The sequence below is a fragment of the Micromesistius poutassou genome (assembly GCF_964030765.1).
Source record: "Micromesistius poutassou genome assembly, chromosome: 6".
NCBI classification, from domain to species: domain Eukaryota; kingdom Metazoa; phylum Chordata; class Actinopteri; order Gadiformes; family Gadidae; genus Micromesistius; species Micromesistius poutassou.
Window position 1 is genome coordinate 10179889 of NC_140276.1, and position 18684 is coordinate 10198572.

Sequence of the window (18684 nt, forward strand, 5' to 3'; positions counted from 1 at the left end):
ACGTCCGTCAGGGGGACCCCGGAGTACTTGTTGATGCGTTGAATGGAATAAGAGACGGAGTCACTGTAGAAGATCTCGTCCAGGAACACCGACAGACAGACGGACGAAGACCTGAGGACAGACAGACACCAGGGGGTCTCAGAGGGTCCAGGACCCGGTCTGAGAGGGTCCAGGTCTCAGAGGGCCCGGGTCCCGGTGTGATCCTCTCCTGGGCCCTGATTGGCTGCTCACCTGAGGGGCGGGTTCATGATGGTGACGTTCTCTCCGTCGTAGTCGCAGGAGCCGATGGCGCCCTGGAGGTCAGAGCCGAACCGCGCCCAGAAGAGTCTCCGGTCCGCCAGGTCCAGGGTCAGGGCGGTTAGCTGCCCCCGCACCGCGAGCAAGGCAGCAGGGGTCCGCCTGAACAGGTCCGCCCTCTGGAGGCTGGAGACGGGACCTCCAGACAGCCAGAACAGGACCCTGGAAGACAGTTCTACTGGACCTTAGTTCTACTGGACCTTAGTCCTACTGGACCTTAGTTCTACTGGACCTTAGTCTTACCGGACCTTAGTTCTACTGGACCTTAGTCCTACTGGACCTTAGTTCTACTGGACCTTAGTCCTACTGGGTTCTAATGGACCTTAGGGTCAGAGGTCAGAGGTCAGTAGGGTCAGGGTGAGTACCTCTGTCGGGGGTCCAGCACCAGGCAGCAGGGCCGCTCCAGACCTGAGAGCACCGTCTCCTGGTACTCCCCCGTGAGGCTGGCGCTTCTGATGTCTCCTGTCTCCTCATTGGTCGGGCCGTCTCCCTGCTCCTCATTGGTCCAGTACACTCGGTCCTCCAGCCAATCCACAGCCAGCCCAGAGACCCCCCTCCCGCTGGAGAACAGCTTCTGGAGAGCAGAAGCAGAAACATCCCAACATACTTCACATCACAGAGACCCTCAGAACCAGACTGAAGCTCGGCCCATCTCTGCTTCTGATCAACATCTGACAGACTTTAGGAGAGATGGTGGAGAATTAGAAACACATTTTAGTTGAGATATTAGATATAATAGAAACACATTTTAGATGAGATATTAGATATAACAGAAAGCTGTTGTAGAAACACTGAATGATGCGTCATTCAGCTTAACCCATAATGAGTCTGTGAGCATGATGATGATGATGACAACATAGTAACACTATATAATAATAATAATAATAATAATAAATAATAATATACCAGACCTGTCGGGGGGGTCCGGAGAGTCGGGCGCGGTAGACGACCCCAGTGCTGCGGTCCGCCCAGAACAGGCTGCGCTGGGCGTAGTGGTAGTCCAGGAGAACCCCCCCACCGGGACCGGACCCCCCCCCGCCTCCACCCGAAACCACCCGGCCTACCCCCGACACCACCCGGCGGTGGTTCCCTCCGTCCAGATCCATCCGGTGGAGCGCCTCGCCGTGGAGAAACATCACGTAGGGGTCTGGACCTTCAACCGAAACAGGGTACACCCTCAGATACATCTAACACCACATCTGAGGTTGCATGTCCCTCATGACGTCATGATGGGTATAGGGGGTAAGGTTCTATCATCTTATTGGACGGTTCGTATGTCAGTCATTATTTTAGGAGGGGCTTTAAGGGTATTGCACTACCATCCAAAAGGTTCTGGGTTTGATTCCCAAGGGGCACAGTGTCTTGTTCTACTGGATCAGGATAACCTCAACCCCACCCTGAAAGACTCAACCCTTCCCTGAAAGACTCAACCCCACCCTGAAAGACTCAACCCCGCCATGAAAGACTTGTCCTTCTGTCCTGAAGCATAGGACCCAACAGCAGCTCTGTGGACCGGTGTACGTCTGACGGGACAGACAGCAGAAGGCTGGCGTGGAGGAGATGTTTCTAGATGTTTCTCCTCGTCCCTCAGAGTGTTCCCAGGCTAATGGGCTGCTGACCTGAAGGGAGCTCTGTCTGGTCGTCATGTGAAACCAGGGACACTCGCTCGCTCCCTCAGGAATGAGAGGACAAAGCAGACCTTCAGGAGACAATGAGGCTCCCAGTCTGAGCAGTGAATCACCCCCAGACCAGTGGACTCCCTACGTAACCACTGGGCGGGTCCCAATGGGAGATAGTAGCCACTGGAAACCAGTATGCAGAACTGATTCAGAAAGGACCAGGGATTATGTAATGATCTAAATATTAGAGGTTAATATCGAGCAGACCTGCCAGACTGGGAGCACTGGGAGACTGAGTGTGATATCTGATGAGCATCACACAGCCCTTAAAGGGGAACAAATTTAAACACTTTGGAGCAAAGATAAAAGCGTTGAGAGTTCTCAGGAGGAAGGGGAGGAGTTACCCCGTGTTAGCCCGTTACCATGCTGTCGCTAAGCTAATTGCTAAGCTAGTCGCCTTGCAAGGTACGACACATAGCATGGCTCTCGATGTTGGAGACCATAGGTGACAACAAAAAAAACATGGTTTAAAACATGGTTTGAGGATCACATAGATACATACATAACATACATAACATATATAATATTACGTAAGAATATAATAACTTTTCTAGCATATTTTCGTGTCATAAATAATAACAAGCTGAATGCTGACGTCTCACCTGGACAGCTGTGGTTCCACGCCACCCCTGGACCCGTCCGCTCCCAGCATGCACTGCTCTGCCCAGAGGCTGCCAGGCCTTGAACCAGCAACCAGACCATCCCCACCGCCGCCGCCGTTGCCGTAGCAACTACCATACTCCCGAGGGGGTGTCCCGGCGGGGGGGGGAGCACTCACCGCTCCCCGCCGTGCATGGCCCGCCGCGTCCGAGCGCTGATTGGCCGCGAAACTCTGAAGAGTTGCCGGTTAAACTCCTGACTCCTCTGGGTCTGGAGGCTCTCCGAGGCGTTGAGCAAGGCGGGCCTAGCTCCCTCCGAGGAGGGGCAGGGCGGGTGTGGAGCTCACCAGGGGGGAGGGGGGGGCATGGACCCTCATCATCGCCCCAGAACCTCACCGGTCCGTCAGGCGCCGGCCTCACGACGGAGAGGATCCTCGTGGACCTGGACCTTCAGACCCAGGCCCTACTGACACCTTCTAGACAACGTGGTGATCCCTGCACCCAGCCTGGTTGTGGTGGTCCCAACCTGGTTCGTGCCTTGTTGAACTGGTCCCAGCCTGGCTAACCCTAGTCCCAGTCTGGTTGTCCTGGTTCCTCTGGTCCCTGTCTTGTTGTTGTGGTCCCAGTCTGGTCTTTTTAGTCCCAGTCTTGTTGTCCTGCTCCCAGTCGGTTCCCAGTCTGGTCTTTCTAGTCCCAGTCTTGTTGTCCTGCTCCCAGTCTGGTCCCAGTCTGGTCTTTCTAGTCCCAGTCTTGTGGTCCTGCTCCCAGTCTGGTTGTCCTACTCCCAGTCTGGTCCCAGTCTGGTTGTTCTGCTTCCAGTCCGCCCCACGGGCCTCAGTCCGTTTTAGGAGCAGAGTATGAAATTCCTGACACTGCTGTGATGAATGTGACACGTTAGAGAGCAGAGCTCACCTAGAGGAGCAGGGGAGGAGCAGAGGAGGAGCTGGGGAGGAGCCAAGGAGGAGCCAAGGAGGAGGAGGAGAGGAGAGCTCACCTAGAGGAGCAGGGGAGGATCAGGGGAGGAGAGGAGGGAGGCGGAGAGGCTGGTTAGGAGGAGCAGATAAGGAGGAGAGGTCTTTCTGAGGAACAGTGAGGAGAGGAGGGAGGAGGTGCAGAGAGGAGGAGAGGTCTTTAGGAGGAGGAGAGAGGAGGAGAACTTTAGGAGGAGGAGAGAGGAGGAGGTCTTTAGGAGGTGCAGAGAGGATGAGAGGAGAGGTCTGAGCGGGAGAACGAGGAGACTGAAGCAGGACCTGGAAGGATTGACTATATGTCTTAACAAGAAGAACAGCCCTCTGTATAGGGGCAGTGTCTCAGAGAGAGAGAGAGAGAGAGAGAGAGAGAGAGAGAGAGAGAGAGAGAGCGAGAGAGAGAGAGATAGTGAGAGAGAGGTGTGTGTGTGTGGATTATTGTTTAAGTTTATTAAAGTGTGTATTACTGTATAATAGTGTTTTAGTGGGTATATAATGCACATATTATTGTATAATGTTGTGCTTTATTAGATGTATTTAGTTTGTATTAGTGCCTATTATTGTGTTCATTAGTTGTATTGCGTGTATTAGTGAATATTAGTGAGTATTAATGTGACTTAGTGTGTATACTAGAAGTATAGTGTGTATTAGTGTGTCTTGGTGTGTATAGGAGTATTATTGCGTCTATGAGTGTGGATTAATGTGTGTATGTTGTGTCTATGATAGTTTTCCTCCAGACTCATATCCAGGTGATGCCTGAGGTATTGTTTCCCAGGGAACAGCAGCTAGCAGTTAGCATGCTGTCTGCGGCTATGAATGGTGCATTGTTCTGAGCCGTCCGCCGCTAATCTGCTAGCTGTTGTCTAGCGTCACGGCGTTAGCTCGGCTGACCTCCTCACCCCGCAGCCAGACAAAGGGCCTCACTGAAGACACGGCCACACCGGCACGCCTAGACCGCCGCCGGGGGTCGCCATGGCAACCGGGCGGCAGTGGGAGGTTTCCGTGGCGACGGCGCGGGGTTGGCCCGCATGTGATGGCCGTGATCAATCAATGAGTGTTGATGCATCCTTTCCTGTGGAAACCGCAAAACAACCCGCTTGACGACGGAGACAAAGGAACAAAGGAGGTCGAGAACGAGAGTCGCAGCGCGTAGCGGGTCGGTTAGTTTGGTAGAACGTGTTTAACTTGGTCTGAGATAGTTTAGCGTTGGATTAACCAGCAGATGACCAGGGTTAACAGTATAACTGCTAAACCGGTAACCTTATTGTAGACTGAAATGTGTCATGAACATAATTATAAATGAAAGATGCATTTAATAATATGTAACAAATACAAATTTATTAAAAAGAATGGTACATGTGTCACTGATACATGGAGATACAGTGTGTACACTCAACACACAATGGCAAAACATTTCAATATTCTACGTGGTACATTGACAATAATCAATTATTTCAGTACAAGGCATCAATTTATCTCAGCAACAGGAATTTGCCTTTACAACAATGGACAGGAAACAAGGTTAGAAACATGACCCTGTAACATATGGTGAGAACAACCTTAACACGTTTACAGAATTTAAGGCTGAAAATGTAGAAACGTAACGTCTGGTCTGAGCATTATTGTTTTTATAAAAAAAATGTAAAGTATGTGTTGGCATTATGTTTTACTATAAGTCATAATGAAAAATAAGTGTACTCTGTGTGGCTGACGGCTGGTCCCGAGTCAGACCCCTCAGAGGACACCTGCTCTGTGTTTCAACATCTGCACAATGAGTCCTGGTTGTGGAGGAGCCCAGCAGGACCCTTAGGGGTGGCAGAGGACTCTGTTACTCTGGGGCCAAACGTGGAGCCCCTCCCAATGTGGGGCCCCTCTGGACCAGGGAGGACCCAGGAGGGCTGTATGAGGACACACCGGCCCCCAGCGGCGGCGATCAGACACCGCCCCAGCGCCATACGTCACCCCAATGAGCTCAGAGGACACGAGGAGGCGCAGCAACCGCCACAGGCAGCCGTCTGCGGCCAGCGGCCCCGGGGACCAGCCCTCAGCGGCCCCTGGACCCTCAGCGGCCCCTGGGACCGGCACTCAAATGTCCCTGGGACCGCCCTGGGACCGGCCACCCAGCCCCCGAAGGCCCCCTACTGGGGGAGGCGACGGGGCCCGGGCCGATCAGCCGGTGGGGGCACGTCTGGCTGTTAGGGCCTCTCCGGCCCGTCCGGCCATGTCTAGTGACGCCTCCGCCATCCCAGGACGGAGTGGGGGGGGGGGGGGGGGGGGGGGTGGAGCTGCAGATCACCTTGGGAGGTGTCAATGGGGGAGTGGTTGAGTCTGTGTGATGGACGGCTGATGGTCAGCAGCCTCACCGGGCCCCCAGGAGCCCCCGAGGTGGAGCGTGGCGGCCATTAAGATCAAGAAGATCCCAAGTCAACGTCAAACTGTCCAATCACGGCCGGTTCTGCTCCACTGCTTCTCAACATAACTCGTGACCCCAGAGTCGGGGGTCATAGGTCAGCAGAGGTACTCTGACCTTGAGCTCTCACTCTTGTAGGTGGTCTGGGAATCGAGGCTGGAGCGGGAGCACAGCATCATCCTCTCCGTGTCGTGGGGGGGCCGCCGGGCCCACAGCTCGCTGGCCCGGGGCCCCGTCCCGCGCTGCTTCATGGAGATGGTCTCGAACTTGACGTAGCTCTCCTTCTCCAGCTGCTCCGCGTCGGGCGGCGGCCTGCTGCACGACAGCGCCGCGATCTGGTACAGCAGCAGGCCGATGAGCGGCAGCGCCACCGCGCACGCCACCCAGCTGGCCACCAGCAGCAGGGAGGGCCCGCCGCCCTCCCCCAGCGTGTAGAAGTCCAGGCAGGGGTCCTTCCCCTGAGCGGGGCCCCGGCCCACCAGGCACACCGAGTAGCGCAGGCCGGGGGCCAGCCCCTCCAGCAGCACCTTGCCGCTGCCCGCCGTGGTCTCCAGCGTGCGCTTGGCCTCCTGGTCTCCGTACGGCGAGCAGACCACCGTCAGGGCCACGTCCCGTGCCACGCCCTGGGCGGTCCAGAGCAGCACGGCACTGTCGGGCCCCTCCTCCACCACCTTCAGGTCCCGGAGGGCCCGCGACGCGTCCGTCTTCCTGCTGGTCTCGTCGGCCGCCAGCTTCCTGCTGTCGTTGTTGCCCGGCGGGGGCCTTGGGGGCCACGGTGTCGGGGGCCTCGGGGGCCGCGGCGTCGGGGCCTTGGTCTCGGCCGGGGGGGGCAGCGGCGGGGTGGTCAGCCTGGGGGGAGCGGTGGTGGGGGGCGAGGAGCCGGGGGGGGGGGGGGGTGATGGGGGCGACTGTGGTGGTGGTGACGAAGGTGGCGGTAGGGGTGGTGGGGGAGGTGATGGAGGGGGTGGAGGGGAGGGCGCTGCTGACCACCGGTCCCCCGCTGGTCCCCGGCTCCGCGCTGGTCCCGAGGGGCGGCGGCGTGGTGACGTCTCCGCCCTCCACTGCCACAGAGATGGTGGCGCGGGCGTTGCCAGCGTAGTTCTTGGCGCTGCAGCTGTAGTTCCCCGCGTCGCGGCCCAGGATCCCCAGCAGGCTCATGATGGACCAGCGCACCCCGTCCACCGGGGACTCCTGGACTGTAGCACACACCAGACTGTCAGGACCGGAGAACACAAGCAGAACACCCCAGAACATCCTAGAACACAACCCCCCCATAACACAACCAGAACACAACCAGAACACAATCCCCCCCATAACACAACCAGAACACAACCCCCCCTATAACACAAGCAGAACACAACCCCACCATAACACAAGCAGAACACAACCAGAACAACCCCAGAACACAACCCCCCAGAACACAACCCCCCCCATAACACAAGCAGAACACAACCAGAACACAACCCCCCCTATAACACAACCAGAACACAACCCCCCCATAACACAAGCAGAACACAAGCAGAACACAACCCCCCCATAACACAAGCAGAACACAAGCAGAACACAACCAGAACACAACCAGAACACAACACAAGCAGAACACAACCAGAACACAACCCCCCCCTATAACACAAGCAGAACACAACCAGAACAACCCAAGAACACAACCCCCCCATAACACAACCAGAACACAACCCCCCCATAACACAACCAGAACACAACCCCCCCATAACACAAGCAGAACACCCCAGAACAACCCAGAACACAACCAGAACATAACCCCCCCATAACACAACCAGAACACCCCAGAACACAACCCCCCCATAACACAAGCAGAACACCCAGAACACCCCAGAAAACAACCCCCCCAGGAACACAACCAGAACAAAACCCCCCCAAGAACACAACCAGAACACCCCAGAACACAATCCTGAGCGAGAATCAAAGGAGGACGCAAGTTTTAATGACACTTGGCACAAAGCTGGACTTTGTTTTGGGAGCGTGCACATAAACCCCAACAAGACCCGAGTGTGACCTCACGTGCAGAGGTCGAGAGTGCGACTGACCATGTGGTTAAGGTAAGGACCCCTGTGGTTAAGGTTCTGACCTGTGTTCTTAAGGTTCTGACCATGTGGTTAAGGTAAGGACCCCTGTGGTTAAGGTTCTGACCTGTGTTCTTAAGGTTCTGACCATGTGGTTAAGATACTGACCTGTGTTCTTAAGGTACTGACCCCTGTTCTTAAGGTTCTATATGTTAAGGTACTAAGGTACTGACCCATGTTCTTAAGGTTCTATAGGTTATGGTTCTAAGGTTCTGACCTATGTTCTTAAGGTACTGACCCCTGTGGTTAAGGTTCTATATGTTAAGGTACTGACCTATGTTCCTAAGGTACTAACCCTGTTGTTACGGTTCTATAGTTTAAGGTACTAAGGTTCTATAGGTTAAGGTTCTACAGTTCTGACCCGTGTTGTTGGGGAAGGTTCCGTCGGACTTAGCCCAGAGCAGCGAGGGCGTGGGCAGGCCGGTGGCGTCGCAGCGCAGCAGGAGGTTGCTGCCCAGCGGGGAGGTGAGCTGGGTGGCCGAGGTCATCACTGTGGGTTTGACGCACTGGTCCAGCTCCACCCGCTGCAGCAGAACCCCCGCCAGGTTCTCCGGTCCGCTGCACATCACGAACAGGTCCATCAGAACCACCGGGCAGTCCGTCATCTTAGAGAGCGCGATGATCTTGGAGAGGCGACAGTCGCATATCCAGGGGTTGTCCTGCAGGCCTGGGGACCAGAGATACAGTCAGCACAAGGTACCAATAGAGGAGATACCATGAGGACTATGAACCAGAGGAGATACAGTCAGCACAAGGTACCAATAGAGGAGATACCGTAAGGACTATGAACCAGAGGAGATACCGTCAGCACAAGGTACCAATAGAGGAGATACCGTAAGGACTATGAACCAGAGGAGATACCGTCAGCACAAGGTACCACTAAGATACCGTCAGGACTAGGAACCACTAGTCAGTACCAGAGGACATCATTCATCCCAACAGTGCCTGCCCTTAAGGAACTGGACCAAGAGGTTGCTGGTCTGGTATGTTCATGTTCCCAGAGAAGGCATCGTATGTGCATGTGTGGTCTGCAGTTGGGATGGTTCATACGTCTTTCTGTCCCCTGATTCTGCTCTGTCTGTCCTGCAGACTTTGATGTGCAGGCCTGTGTTCAGGTCAGACCAGTTCTGAACTTCTCAGCTGGACTTGAATAGGCAATCAAATCATTTTCATTCCCTGGTCACAGGAATCTAGAATACGATCATTGGTTGACGTCCCAGAGGTTTGATAAGGACAAAATGCTAATCACTTGGTGCATGGCTGGTGATGAGTTTTAGATCTACTGCAGGTCTAGTGGTGAGCCCTTATCCACAGCAATGTGTGACAGTCAACGCTAACAAGCTTATCTCGGTATTAGCAGGACAAGCTACTAAAGCCTTACTCCACCAATACCGGCAGCCTACTTAGTCTGCTAGCCGCAAATATGTTTACAAGCGTCACAGTTTAGCACACTTTCAGTGAGACGGCGGTGAACATGTTTTAGTGAAATGCTGACAGTCCCTGTCCATGTTTGGTTCACTGGGGTTCTGTGGGTTGACAGAGGGGCACATCCACACTAATCCTGGTTCTCCTTCAGACACAAGGAGAGCTTGGCTTTACCTCTACACCCTCGAACATACGGTACACAGAGTCCTTTAAAAGGTCCTCAAACATCTCCATTCAAAACACACCCCGTAACATAGAGTACTAAAAGGTCCTGTTAAACCATCTCCATCTAAACACACCCTGTAATATAGAGTGCTTTAAGGTCCTTTTGAACCATCTCATTAAAAACCAGCCCTGACCAGTAGAGACTAAGGAGGTCCTTAAGACTGTGGATCAACAGGTCTGACGATCAATAAACATATTGCTGACCAACTGCATCAGAGTCCCACTATCGTATTTCTAGGATATGAGAAGGACCTAGAGTGAATGGTAAATGGTAAATGGTCCTCATTTATATAGAATATATATATATACATATGAATATATACATTTATATTCACCCATTCATGCACACATTCGCACACCAATGGCGGTGTCAACCACGCAGGGCGACAGCCAGCTCATCAGGAGCAATTAGGGTGAGGCGTCTCGCTCAGGGACACCACGACACTCAGCTAGGAGGAGCCAGGGATCGAACCAGCAACCTTGCAGTTACAAGTCAACCCGCTCTACCTCCTGAGCTAATGCCGAGTGAGGGGTGAGACTGACCTAGTGGAGGGGTGAGACCTAGCTAGGGGAGGGGTGAGACCGACCTAGAGAGAGGGGTGAGACCGACCTAGAGTGAGGGGTGAAACCTACCTAGGGTGAGACCGACCTAGAGAGAGGGGTGAGACCGACCTAGAGTGAGGGGTGAGACCGACCTAGAGTGAGGGGTGAGACCGACCTAGAGAGAGGGGTGAGACCGACCTAGTGGAGGGGTGAGACCGACCTAGAGTGAGGGGTGAGACCGACCTAGAGTGAGGGGTGAGACCTCGCTAGGAGGAGGAGCGAGACCTTTAAGACCTAGGACGACGAGGGGTGAGACCTACCTAGTGTGAGGGGTGAGACCGGGTGAGACCGACCTAGGGCGATGAGGGGCGAGACAGGGCGAGGCCAGGGGTGAGACTTACCCAGGATGACCTTCTGCTCGGTGCCCTTGCGGACGGGGCTCCCGTTGAAGGGGGGCCAGAGGTCCATGAGGTCGGAGGGCAGGGTGCTGAGCCGGTTGGAGGACAGGTCCAGGTAGGTGAGGCCGGGCAGCAGCGGCACCGCCTCGGCCGGCAGGGCCAGCAGCCGGTTGTTGTGGAGGTCCAGGGTGCGCAGGCGGGGCATCTCCCTCAGGGCGTCCCAGGGGAACACCGAGATGAGGTTGCCGTCGAGGCGCAGCTCGTGGAGCAGCTTGAGGTTGTAGAAGGCCCCGGGGTCCAGGGCCGTGACGGCGTTGTAGGTGATCCAGAGGTAGCGCAGGTCCGCCAGGTAGTAGAAGGCCTCGCTGGGGACGCGCCGCACCCCCGTCTTCTCCACGCGCAGCTTCACTGTATCCACGGGAACGTTGATGGGGATGTCCGCCATGTCCGGGTCGTTGCAGACCACCAAGCTGACAGGAGCATCGACATTCAGGGCGTTTATCAGACGCTTTTATCCAAATCCAACAATAAGTATGTTAAACAACAATATATCTCTGTCGGTACAGTAGGGATGTTCATAGAACCAAGTGCCAAGCACTAACCATCACTAGGTTAACCCATTCCCTGTATACAACAGAGACAAGGACAATGCCAAGTACTGCCAAGGATAAGGACAATGCCAAGTACTATTTTTAAGTGCAGGAAAACACATGATCACTATCTCTAGGACCCTCAGACCCTATATACCTTATCTACAGTATGATCCCCCTCTACTGTAGACCTTATCTACAGTATGATCACCATCAGACCGTATCTACAGTATGATCACCATCTACTGTATACCTTATCTACAGTATGATCAACAAGTGGTGTCTCTCCATGCTGAGCTGTGTTTCAGAGGGAGGGACACTTGGTAGCAGACAGAGTTCAGTTAGATAATGGATGTTTTGGTGGCTACTATGATGCTATGAGCTATCAAGGTAAACATTAAGTAACCTGTTCAGAAGGAACAGCTGACCAAATATAGACTGCCTTGCTCTGAGTCAATCCAATCATCTCGGGGAGAGATCTATGACACCTGGGCAGTCATACCCATGATGCACTGCTCCTTGGCCGGCACAGTGCAGGTATTTATAGAAGTCGGTGCGCTGGTGATAATAAGGATTAATTTCACAATGGAAACAGTTCTGATTTGAATGTCCTCGCTGGTTATGTTTATTCAGTTTTGAATATTGTGTGTGTGTGTGTGTGTGTGTGTGTGTGTGTGTGTGTGTGTGTGTGTGTGTGTGTGTGTGTGTGTGTGTGTGTGTGTGTGTGTGTGTGAGAAAGACCTCAAATAAACGCCTCCAAGGCAAGGTAACAATAAGTCGAGTCGTGGTCCGGGACCCCCGTGTGTGTTGAGCGGTTACCTGCTGCCCGAGCCCCCGTCCCGGCCGTGGGGGGTGCAGGTGCACTGGGCCGGACAAAAGCAGCGCACCGCTCCCAGGCAGCACAGCGCCACCTGGACGAGCACCGCCCACCGCATCCTCCGCCGGGTCAGGCCGCTCCAAGAACCCAACGCACGCTCCGCCGCATCCAGAGGGAACCGCAACGACACAATCCCGCAGAAAGGAGTTAATAAACTAATTAAAAAAGGTGTTCAGATATACTCGAGTGAGACATTCGGCCGACACATTCCTGGTTGTGCTCCCTGCTGACCAGATTAGAGGGGCGGGGCTTCCTCTTCATCCACCTCGGTAATCGGCTCACCGGAAGATTTCCCCCCTCTCCCCCTCCCCCTCCCCCCCCGGGAGGATCCCCGCTCTGCCAGCGCCGCCCCTCCTCCTCCTAAACACCCGCGACCCGCACTCATCTCCTCAGCTTCGGGCGTCCCCGCCCCGCCCCGCCCCCCAAACACACTCACACCTGGCCACGAGTCACGTGACGTCGTCGTGTAGGTTTCAGGTAATCTGAATAATAATCAGACAGTCAACATAAGGTCCTCTAATTTAAGGGGGTTTGACGCAACGACAGCGCCTTCTGCGGGCCACCACTGGTTACTGCACTCTGCGGGATGTGATTTTCAGAACTAGCGTACCAAACGTTGCAGTAGTCGTGATTTTTGTAGTAGTTGTGACGTGTGATAATCGACGTGCTCGTATTGTATAGTTTGGTGAGACCCCTTCTGGTGGCACTCGGGTACAGACTGGGAATGGAACCCTTAAAGGAGCATTTCACCGGTGGAGACATGAATCTGTATTGAAAGTGGGTCCTAAACGTTGTTTTTTTTATAATTTGAAGCAAAAATACTCTGAACCAAACAAATAGAATAGTAATTGTTAGTGTAGTACTAGTTGTACTCGTAATAATAATAATGAATGCTAGTCATCAGTCAGTCGGACTGCTGAATGAACACATGAAGGAATAAGAAACAGAGCCAGTATTATTAACAAGTTCACAAGTTCATTTATTTACGCAAGCAGATTTGATCGTAGGTCGAACATGACCGATTGGCACATGGAAATACAAAACCGAGCATTCTTGGTGACGGTACAAAAAACTACAACAGGAAGTGGCTGATCGCCTGGTTTCCATGGCTACGGAGTCAGCAAAACAGACGGGCAGAGGAGGTAACGAACTAAACGGACGACCGAAACGCTACGTTTCAATTAGCTTAGCATGATGCAGGACGTATGGGGGGGGGGGGGGGGTAGCGCACGCAACGAGCTAGCCCAGCAAGACAGTCAGAAGGAAAGGGTTAGAAAGAAACAAGTGCTTCAAAGTTCACAATACTAATGCATAAATGCACGTCCATGCCACGAATAACAGCTACACTCACAGTATTCACCTCACTGTACATCAGGGTCCGAACACACAGCACAACACCGAGGGACACGCGGGCCGTAAGTGCACCAGGCTTTTGGAAAACAAGGACACCGCGTTGCCAGGCAACGAAGTGGTCGGCCATGTTGGCTCCATGTCGTCGGGTGGTTGGCGTGGCGACCAGACTGTTTCACAGCTGTGGCACCGAGACTCCCGTCAGATCTAGGACCTTGTTTCCGGGCGTCTCGGTTCAGGTACAGTACAGCGATCAGTGGAAGCTGGATGAGTTGGAACAGAAACCTAACGAACGCTCCACTCGCTCACAGTTCATCTCAACGGGACAGGTTCTCTAGCCTACTTATCAGAAAATAGATTTATTGACATGGGCGAGGCTCACCTCTGATTGGACAGTGGTCCGTCTAGCGCGCGGGGGGTGGGGTGGGCACTAGACGGACCTGTCATTCATTTGGTTTCTGTTCTGGTCGGCTCCCGGTTCACAAGCTTATAACGAGGCTCCTCCCCCCCTCCCAGCGCTCCTCCCCCTCCCAGGGGCCCCTCCCCCCTCCCAGAGGCCCCTCCCCCTCCCAGGGGCCCCTCCCCCCTCCCAGAGGCCCCTCCCCCTCCCAGGGGCTCCTCCCCCCCTCCCAGAGGACGTCAGACAGACAGATTGTGCTTCAATGTGCTTCAAACCTTAAGACCCCCGACCTCCCTGGTGGAGATAAACAATGACAACATCAACACTATCGCCACGTGGTGTCTCACTGAACAACGAGCTGCACTCAACCAATCAATGAGAACTGACTAAATATCATCATAGCAACCATGGTGTGATGAGAGGGTAGGGTCATGTGACCACAGAGCAGCCAGACACGCCCCTCCACCACAGAGAGAGAGAGAGACAGGTAGAGACAGGTAGAGAGACAGGTAGGTAGAGGGAGAGAGACAGGAAGAGACAGGTAGAGAGACAGGTGGAGGTGTAGTGTAGCGGGCAGGGTGGAGCTGACTGAGTGTCTATGTGGAGGAGGGGTGGGGCTGAGGGTGGAGCTGGAGGGTAGGGGTCTAGGTGTAGGAGGGTGGGGTCTAGGTGTAGGAGGGTGGGGGTCTAGGAGTAGGGGGTCTAGGAGTAGGAGGGTGGGGTCTAGGTGTAGGCGTTGAGGCGCTCCTTGGAGCGGGTGGAGTGGATGTCATGGAGCTCCTGCTCCTCCTTGTTCTTGATGTCTTCGTACTTCTGCAGCCGGCATGCGTCCTTCACATATGCCCAGTTAGCGGACAGCACCATCAGGTAGTGGATCTGCAAAGAACCCCCGATCAGTACCGTTCAATACGGTTCAATACTGTTCACTAGACAGGTTCAATACTGTTCACTAGAGAACAGGTTCAATGCTGTTCACTAGAGAACAGGTTCAATACTGTTCACTGGAGAACAGGTTCAATACTGTTCACTACTGTTCACTAGAGAACGGATTCAATACTGTTCACTAGACCGGTTCAATACTGTTCACTAGACCACAGGTTCAATACTGTTCACTAGACAATATAGTGTAGGCCAGTATGTGCCTAGTGTAGTTTTAACTGTTATTAGTCTGAGTGTCCAGCAGAGGGCATCATAGCACCTAGGGATGCTGTTTCCATGGCAGCGGGCACCATGTGAATGTGATGGATATTCAGAGCACGACCACGCCTTAAAACCATCTGGCTCCTTAACAGCAGACCTCAGAGTGTAGCCAACACAGTGATTTTGTCTGTCTCTCTGTCTGCCTGTCTGCCTGTTTGTCTGCCCGTCTCTCGGTCTGCCTGTCTTTCTGTCTGTCTGTCTGCCATCCTGCCTGTCTGTCTGTCTGTCTGTCTGTTATTCTCTCCATCATCTTAAACCTCACTCTGTTTCTCAGTAAACGTCTCTGTGTGTTTTTCTACTGATGCAGCCAGCAGCCATTCTTCTCCCTGTTTCCATGACAACGCCCGGCATGAAGAGAGAGAGGAGGGGGGGAGTGGGGGGGGGGGGGGGTACTGCACCAAAATGTCTTCCCTCAGATCCTCAGGAGGTCGACGCCCAGAATCCTCCTAACTAACCAACTCTACCTCCACTAGTTATCATAAACCAACTCTACCTCCACTAGTTATCATAAACCAACTCTACCTCCACTAGTTATCATAAACCAACTCTACCTCCACTAGTTATCATAAACCAACTCTACCTCCACTAGTTATCATAAACCAACTCTACCTCCACTAGTTATCATAAACCAACCCTACCTCCACTAGTTATCATAAACCAACTCTACCTCCACTAGCTATCATTAACTAACTCTACCTCCACTAGCTATCATAAACCAACTCTACCTCCACTAGCTATCATAAACTAACTATACCTCCACTAGTCATCAGGGCCATCTCACCATTGTGTGTAGTGGTTAGGGTGTAGTATGCAGTGTGAAGTGGTTAGTGTGCAGTGGTTAGTGTGTAGTGTTTATTGTGTAATGTTTAGTAGTTAGTGTGTAGTGTGTAGTGGTTATTGTCTAGTGTTTAGTAGTTACGCTACAGTGTGTTGCATAGCAACCGCCGTACACTTTGCAGGCAGCCAGGAGGGACTACTTTTTTGTATTCGTTAAAAAAAAGCTTTTCTGACTTTCTCGCTTTTTCAAAATTTAGGGTGTCTATGACTTTCATTTCACCATACTTACATAACCGTTTTATAAAAGCATAGATCACACATAGATCACAGATAGATCACTTCAGTCAGTGAAATGTTCTCATTATACCACAGCAATGCCCCTTAACTGTGGTATAATGAGAACATACCACAGCCTGTCGTGATCTATTGCTTAAGTATGTCGTGGTTAGTGTGTGGTGCGTAGTGACTCTTGTGTAGTGTGCAGTGTGTAATGTTTAGTAGTTAGTATGTCGTCTGTAGTGTGTAGTGTTGCGTAGTGACTCTTGTGTGGTGTGCGGGTGTGTGTGTTACCATAGCAATGACAGCAGCTCCCGCTCCCGCCAGGGCGCAGATGAAGAGGTGAAAGGTCATGTCCAGCTGGAGAAAACACAACGTTAGCACAACACAACACACAACAACACAACACAAAACAACATTAGCTACACTTCCTCTCCACAACACAACACAACACACAACACAACACAACTCAACTCAACACACAACACACAACACAACACACAACACAAAACAACACAACACAACTCAACACACAACACAACACAACACAGCACAACACAACACACAACACAACACAACACACAACACAACACACACAACACAAAGCAACACAAAGCAACACAACACAAGACAACATTAGCTACACTGCTGCTCCAGGTCTCACCTCGTTGGATTCACACATCTTGTAGAACTTGTCTGATCCAGCGCAGACCGTCCGGGCGTCGGAGATCGGGACCATACCTGGAGAGACAGACAGACAGGAGTCAGACAGACAGACAGAGAGAGAGTCAGACAGCTCGTACCGTACTGCCGAGGGTTCAGACAGACAGGAGTCAGACAGACAGGAGTCAGACAGACAGGTGGTCAGACAGACAGACCGACAGACAGGATTCAGACGGACAGGAGTCAGACAGACAGGTCGTACCGTACTGCCGGGGGTCCAGGCAGAGGGAGGTGCCCTCCAGCACGGTGGTGTTCTGGCAAATGTTCCAGATGTTGAAGAACATGAAGACGGGGAGCGCGGTGAAGGCAGTGACGCCAAGCCAGGCCAGCATGAAGACGTACGTCAGCAGGATGAACTACAGCCACACAGAGACACCCGTCATGTAGGGAAACACTGGGTCCTGATTGGCCACGGCCCCAGGGTGGGCATTATCATTCAGTCACGGGACTCCTCCCCCTTCAACAGCTTCAAGCCAACGGGATACAGTCGTTAAAACAACGGGAGACAAAGTCAATTAAACACAGATGACATTATAGACGGAAGGACCAAGTCCTGAATAAGGGGCGGGGTTACCACCTCGTCGTACATTCTGGAATTGGTTAATTCATATTTCTGACATAAAGACACACCCCCAGGCAAGTAGACACCCGCCCAGACATTCAGACACACCCCCAGATATAAAGACACACCCCCAGACATATAGACACACCCACAGACAGTGTGTGTGTGTGTGTGTGTGTGTGTGTGTGTGTGTGTGTGTCTGTGTCTGTGTGTGTGTGTGTGTGTGTGTGTGTGTGTGTGTGTGTGTGTCTGTATGTGTGTGTGTGTGTGCGTGTGTGTGTGTGTGTGTGTGTGTGTGTGTGCGCACCCAAGCGCTGACGCAGCGGCCGCAGGCGGTGATCTTGAAGTCTCCGTAGAGGTCCCTGATGGCGCCGCTGGTGAAGAATCCCTCCACCATCAGCAGCACGCCGTACACCAGGAAGGCCGAGGCCACGCCGTAGATCACGTACTTCAGGATGTCGATCCTGGAGCACATCCACGTATCAATAACACATCCACGTATCAATAACACAGCACTAGATAACATCCACGTATCAATAACACAGCACTAGATAACATCCACGTATCAACAACACAGGACTAGATAACATCCACGTATCAATAACACAGCACTAGATAACATCCACGTATCAACAACACAGCACTAGATAAAATCCACGTATCAACAACACAGGACTAGATCACATCCACGTATCAACAACACAGGACTAGATCACATCCATGTATCAATAACACATGGTTAGATCACATCCACGTATCAATACCACAGCACTAGAGCACATCCATGTATTAATAACACATGGCTAGGTCATATCCACGTATCAATAACACAGCACTAGATCACATCCACGTATCAACAACACAGGACTAGATAACATCCACGTATCAATAACACAGCACTAGATAACATCCACGTATCAACAACACAGCACTAGATAAAATCCACGTATCAACAACACAGGACTAGATCACATCCACGTATCAACAACACAGGACTAGATCACATCCATGTATCAATAACACATGGTTAGATCACATCCACGTATCAATACCACAGCACTAGAGCACATCCATGTATTAATAACACATGGCTAGGTCATATCCACGTATCAATAACACAGCACTAGATCACATCCACATATCATTAACACATCCACGTATCAATTACACAGGACTAGACCACATCCATGTATCATAAACACATCACTAGATCAAGGACTTGATGTTATGAAACCTCTATGATGACAGGAAGTCCTATGAACATTGATTTAAAGTCGTAATAA

The 18684-nt window shown here is 52.6% G+C and overlaps 2 protein-coding genes across 2 annotated transcripts; both read right to left on the bottom strand.

Moving 5' to 3' along the window:
- Nucleotides 1–6051: 6051 nt before the first annotated feature.
- lrit3a (info leucine-rich repeat, immunoglobulin-like and transmembrane domains 3a) lies at nucleotides 6052–12171 on the bottom strand (the record flags this gene model as incomplete). Its single annotated transcript, XM_084469049.1, is given in 5 exon segments — nucleotides 6052–6846; nucleotides 6848–7149; nucleotides 8417–8722; nucleotides 10650–11116; nucleotides 12056–12171. Coding segments are annotated over 5 exon segments (1986 nt in total).
- Nucleotides 12172–14586: 2415 nt separating this feature from the next.
- On the bottom strand, nucleotides 14587–17876 carry gpm6aa (glycoprotein M6Aa; the record flags this gene model as incomplete). Its single annotated transcript, XM_084469163.1, has 5 exons — nucleotides 14587–14739; nucleotides 16411–16476; nucleotides 16781–16857; nucleotides 17042–17195; nucleotides 17709–17876. The coding sequence occupies 5 exons, from the start codon at nucleotides 17874–17876 to the stop codon at nucleotides 14587–14589; spliced, it is 618 nt and encodes a 205-aa protein (XP_084325289.1).
- Between the last annotated feature and the right edge of the window lie 808 nt (nucleotides 17877–18684).